Here is a 5773-nt window from a genome sequence, read left to right on the forward strand (position 1 = left end):
TAAAAACATAGGCAGTAAGCAGGGAGTGGAAGGGAGGAGCGTGGCAAGAATTTTACCGGAAATACGTCATTAATGACCGTGACATATAGGCTATTAGCAGTGAGGGGTTGCACTGGTCTGTAGGAAGTATTTAAAGTATATCTATCTCAGGACACAAAGTGGTTCATTATTCAGGTCTAATCTTGCATGCTTTAACAAAACACACAATTAAAAATCTGTTTTAAAGCACTCATTCGGACCAATACTTGAACAGATAACTCACTGATAACAGGTATTAAACAAGGTGAATGTTAATACCAGATAAATGAAAAGAATTTTGAAATAAGCAACTGTTGATATTGATGTGTTTAATACCAAACAGCATCTTGACCACATTTAACATCAGAGAAAAACTGATGCATTAAGAGTAAAGAATGGCATTTCTAGTGTTTGATTCCCAAAAGACTTTATATACCTTCATTTTAAGCTTACAATAGTTTTTTTTCTTGCTGAGACTAATTCCACTAACACAAACTGTTTGTGCAGCCGTGATAATTGTGAGCCACGACGCACGGCTCATCACAGAGACTCAGTGCCACCTGTGGGTGGTGGAGGACTGCACCGTGAACCAGATTGAGGGAGACTTTGATGACTACAAGCGGGAGGTGCTGGAGGCCCTTGGCGAGACCATGGTCAACAAGGTTAACCCCTGATCACCTGCACACGTCAGCTGTCAGGTGTAACAATAAAATCCACGGTCAAGTACCTCTGATGAGTTCTTTTCTACGAGTGTTACTCAAGTTAAACGTTCTTCTGCCAAAGCTTGACAATAAAATATTCCTCAAACATCCATTTTTTCCATCATGTTTTATTTAGCAGTTTTGTTAACACGTACAGATTGTTTCATTATCTTAACGTTTTAAATAAGGCTTGTACATCTTCCTGATTTTAGCCACTTCATTGGGATCAGGTGTGATTTTCCGGTACCATGTGTACCAGGTTTCAGCTGAGGTACTGGAAGGTGGAGGTGTGTATCCAACAGCATCGTGAGTGTTGGAATAATCCTGTCCTGAGAAGTCCACGTGTGGAATTTGGAAGGAAAGTAGTCCTGAAAGGAAACATTGTGTCGGTGAATTTATCAAGAATCACCTTTCAGCGTCAGGAAAATGAATTGGACGCTGTAACTTCAAGTCTGTGCAACACGACCGTACCCCAGCACGCATGACATCATTTCAACATGGCTGTTGCTCACATGAACACACTTTAACTGGTTTTTAGCAGTTCTGTGTTTACGTTGAGTCAGTTGTACTTTATAGTGGATATTAGTGGACATGGTTTTAACAGTTTGTACACCCAAAATGTAGAGCATGATTGTGGCAGAGCAAAAAATTGAAACACTTTTTTCCGACATTCTGACGACTTATAAACTGCTTTCAACTCAGAGCTGACCTCAGTCCGGCTTTTGAATTTCAAGTTCTGCTACAACTGGAATGCAGTATTTTCACAGTTATAGGTCAATGACAATAAAACAAAAATTCAGTAATTTAACAGAACATATTCAAAAGGTAAACCTCTTAATGCTATACTTCATACAAATCAGTAATATTTGTTTTAAATTCATTTTACTAATGAGAACAGGGTTCCTGCAGATCATTAAAAGGCATCAATCCAAAAATAAGGCCTTAATTAAACTTAAAATGTCTTGAATCCATCAGAGGTCTTAAACATTGTAGCTAAATAGGATTATTGTAATTCATCTCAAAATTTCAAATAATTGTTAACATTTATTTAGTTTTTAAAAATAATTTACTGTAAATTATTTTGTTAAAGTTAACAAAATTTTGTTTTGTTAAAGTAAACTTTTGGGTAAAATTGTCGCTAAGTTTTTTGGGGTTTTTGTCCAGATTTGATTTTTATATATATATATATACACACACACTGTATATAATTTTTTTTTCCGTATTGCTTTTTGTGAAGTTGGTCTTAAAATAAATTTTAAATGGCATTAAAGGCACAGTGTGTAGGATTTGTTTTCAGTGACATCCAGTGGTTGAGTGGTTGAATCATCCTCCCTGGTCCTCCCCCCACCCCCACCCCTCGCTTCCAAACACAAAGGAGTTGCTACGGTGTCTCTCAGGTGTCAAAAACCTTTGATAATTCCAACCGCGATGTCTACCAGCAGCTTCAGGGCTAGTGATGTTTCAAGTGGTAAGATNGCTTCAGGGCTAGTGATGTTTCAAGTGGTAAGATTATGAGCTTTAATAAGTAAAATTATCCCAGCTACAATGACAGACAACAAATATTACATTTTACAACTAAAACCGTTTTTGACACCGCCACCGCAGTTTGTCCTTCATGAGCCTTCGTAGACAAGATGGCGGCTGCCTGTAGAGGCGACCCGTGACCATGGAGATATAAACAGCTTTTTATAAGGTAAAAATAATAAAACAAGGTCTTTGTCTGCAATGATTAGACATGTTTTTTATTATTGTCATTAGTGATTATCTCAATTTCGGCTAAAATAATTGACAAAATCCTACAAACTGTGCCTTTAAAGAGGTCTTAAAGTCTTAAATTTAACTTGTTTTCAACTGTAGGAACCCTGGAGATTTGCTGAAATCAGAATAAAAAATCTTGTAACCAGACTTAAGAAAATATTTAGACCTTCACTTTTCTCAGTTTATAAGTCGGATGCTACAATAATTTTGTAAATAATTCTCTATAATATCAAATAGAAAATTTTATTTATAATACTGTCATTGTTTTGATTCCGCTGTCCTTGCGGTGTGCTAACAAAGCTAGCAATTAAAAGTCATGGCTGCCTCTTGGGGAGCCAGTCAGGCCACCCACAAACACAAACTAACAAGCTCATTGCAGGCAAGTGAAAATTGTCTTCATTTTAATTTATCTTCCTCAGTTTAATTTATGACACGATTAAATGATTTATTGGTTATTGTGACAGGCCTAGTTGTATCTTCTGTGTTTTGCGTCATTTTTTACTCATGAGCTGTCAATTATAGCACAACAGAATGACAGTGAAGAGGAGCTGAATACTTTCTGAAGCTGGTACATTTACAAGAAATAATAAATAAGGGACAGGAAGCTACTCGATAGTATTTCAGAGAAACCTTTACCTTGATCTCTTGCTTTCTGGATGGCCCGGTTGAGCATTTTCTGTTGCTTCCTACACACACCTGAGAAAAAGAGACAATAAAACGTGTGTCCTGTGAATCTAATTAAGTGTATGAAGGGATGACTTGGTGACTTACCGGTATAAGTTGCGTCGTACACCTCCCCAGAGTGGGGGCAGATAAACTGCTGCAGCAGCTTAACGTTCTGCAAGAGAAGACAGCTGGTTCACTTCTCATCTGGGCCTGCTTAGGTTCATTCAAATACCGACTTCACATTTGATGTGGTAGTATCTGAGAGTCGTCCCCAACACGTGCTTTGAGTGTGTAAACTGTGACATAGTTTACACACTCAAAGCACGTGCCTTGATTTTACATATGTAAATTTAAGACTTTTTAAAGGACCTGCAGATACCCTGTATGTCTGTTAGCTCATTATCTCATGAACCACTGGACAGATTTTCATTAAACTTTCAAGAAACATTCCAATTCCACAATCCAAGATGGCTGCCACAGCCAACAGACTTTAAACAATGACTATAACTCACGCCAGTTTTGGAAATATTTTACAACAACCAAATCAATTAAATCAGACATTTGAAAATGAATTTCAACTCTTTGTTAAGTCGTGATAAAACTGTATGTGACTTTACCTGATGGTGGACAATGACGTCAGGATCCCGGCAAATTGGACAAGGGTTCCCACAGATCTTCTTTCCCCTCTGTGGAAACATGGATGTGGTTATTTGAAATGAAAGGTGATGAACAGAGACGATAAAATCTGGTTCTAGTGGAATCAAAGAAGTGTTACGATGCAAGTTAGGCGTGTCTTCTGTGGTGGAATGCTTCCTTTATGGTTTCTCCTGTAGCCTCTCCACACCGGTGATGTTCCATACCTTTCAATGTACTCTGTCCAAAGAGGAAAACAAGGGTTTGACAGAAATCTTGATTTTTGTGACCCAAAGGCAGTCATGTCCCTCACTGCCTCTGATGTGTCCCATCAGTGTTTGAATGTGATTAGTCTCCATTGATTAATTTTCCTGTATTAGCTTTGTATGGAGATCTAATAAAGTGCTGTATGAATGTGTGTGAATGGGTAAATGAGGACACAGATTGTAGTTTAAAGTGCTTTGAGTATCTTTGTTGGATAGAAAAGTGCTATATAAGTACAGTCCATATACCATTTAATGTATCTTTAAAAAAAAATGCTGTTAAGTGCCAGGAGGACTGCGACCAGTTATACATCGGGGAAACAAAGCAGCCACTGTTCAAAAGAATGTCCCAACACAGACGAGCTACATCTAATGGCCAGAACTCTGCAGTTTTCTCTCATTTACAGGCCAGCGGTCACTCTTTCAGAGATGAGGATGTTCTCATTCTTGATAGAGAGGAACGTTGGTTTGAGAGAGGAGTAAAAGAAGCCATTTTTGTGAAGAAAGACCGTCCATCATTAAACAGAGGTGGAGGCCTCCGTTTTCAGTTGTCCCCCTCCTACAGTGCAGCTATTGCCAGTATCACTCCACCCCCTGTTAACAATAGGTGTTAATTAGGTGTCAACAATAGCCATGTGATGTGAGTATCAGTCACATGGAGGCAGGGCTTAAAAGCCTGAATTTTGCCTGAAACTCTCAGACTGAAGAAGTCTCTTGGAGGAGAGACGAAACGTTTCATTAGAGAAGAACCCGTCCAGAGGACCTATACAATTTTTTTCTTTTTGATATTTTTTACCTGGATTACTGAGATGCATCAGGACATAATGTATCTTTAGTTTTAGCAAAATATCTCCAGAACTATTGATACATTTTACTATAACTTTCAGGAAGTATTCCCTAGCTGTACATCTACAACTTATAAACTTTTAGAGTCAGCCCTGTTCAAGATGGCTGCCACAGCAAAGCAACATGAAACACAAAAACTGTAATTTTACCAGCCTTTCTGCAGGGTGTTATAGCATTAGGAATGTCAGTTTTAGGTCCTAAAGTCTTCGTGTCCAGACTTTCCATTTTAGGTCTTAAAATACACTTAGTTACATTTTAAATTTGTATGTTTGATTTAATGTTTCGTCCATCAATTCCCTGACATGCTAACAAGACAAAAGCTCACATCCTTAATGACAATTTTATTTTATTGAAAAATGTATTTATTTTAATGAGGCCTTGTGATTCGCATTCATTTGAACTTTTCACAGCGGAGTCTAGGAATCAAACCTATGGTGTCCTATTGTTAATGTTTGAAGGTTGAAACCTGAGACCTCCTCTATTTAAAATATAGTTTTTTCTCGTTTGAAGCTAAATGTCTTTCACTTCAGAATAGAAGTCCATTGTTTTGTTTTTTAACCTTTTTTTATTATCTATGACCTGGATGACTGAGAAGCAGCACCAGCATAATAATAATGGTCCTTAAAAGTTTTATATTTACAAGACTGAAACGTTCAGAAACGCTGTTTAGATGCTCCCCACAGGGCTTAAAGTTTAAAAGAAATCCTGAGCTAAAATGTTTTTGTGCAGGTGATTGAAATTCAGTGATAACATATTGTTTCTCTGGCCAATCTGTTAGAATCTGTATGAAAATCTAGGCCTGTCACGATAACAAATTTTGCTGGACGATTAATTGTCTCAAAATTTATTGCGATAAACGATAATATTGCCTGGTGACCATTTTACAAC

The 5773-nt window shown here is 37.6% G+C and overlaps 2 protein-coding genes across 3 annotated transcripts in view; one reads left to right on the forward strand and one right to left on the reverse strand.

Annotated features, from left to right (window-relative positions):
• abcf1 (ATP-binding cassette, sub-family F (GCN20), member 1) overlaps positions 1 to 829 on the forward strand; it is a 54698-nt gene extending 53869 nt beyond the window's left edge. For both annotated transcript variants that reach the window (XM_014027836.1, XM_014027837.1), the window contains exon 26: positions 526 to 829. In XM_014027836.1, coding sequence (XP_013883290.1) covers positions 526 to 692 — 167 coding nt within the window. In that variant the 3' untranslated portion in view covers positions 693 to 829. The remainder of the gene's footprint in view (positions 1 to 525) is intronic.
• mrps18b (mitochondrial ribosomal protein S18B) overlaps positions 828 to 5773 on the reverse strand; it is a 7549-nt gene continuing 2603 nt past the window's right edge. The window contains exons 3-7 of the mRNA XM_014027839.1: positions 3919 to 4016; positions 3761 to 3829; positions 3249 to 3315; positions 3114 to 3173; positions 828 to 1087 (exon numbers count right to left, since the gene is read on the reverse strand). Of these exons, the coding sequence (XP_013883293.1) occupies positions 891 to 1087; positions 3114 to 3173; positions 3249 to 3315; positions 3761 to 3829; positions 3919 to 4016 (491 nt within the window). The 3' untranslated portion in view covers positions 828 to 890. The remainder of the gene's footprint in view (positions 1088 to 3113; positions 3174 to 3248; positions 3316 to 3760; positions 3830 to 3918; positions 4017 to 5773) is intronic.

Source organism: Austrofundulus limnaeus, unplaced genomic scaffold (assembly GCF_001266775.1).
Source record: "Austrofundulus limnaeus strain Quisiro unplaced genomic scaffold, Austrofundulus_limnaeus-1.0 Scaffold689, whole genome shotgun sequence".
Classification (NCBI taxonomy): Eukaryota; Metazoa; Chordata; class Actinopteri; order Cyprinodontiformes; family Rivulidae; genus Austrofundulus; species Austrofundulus limnaeus.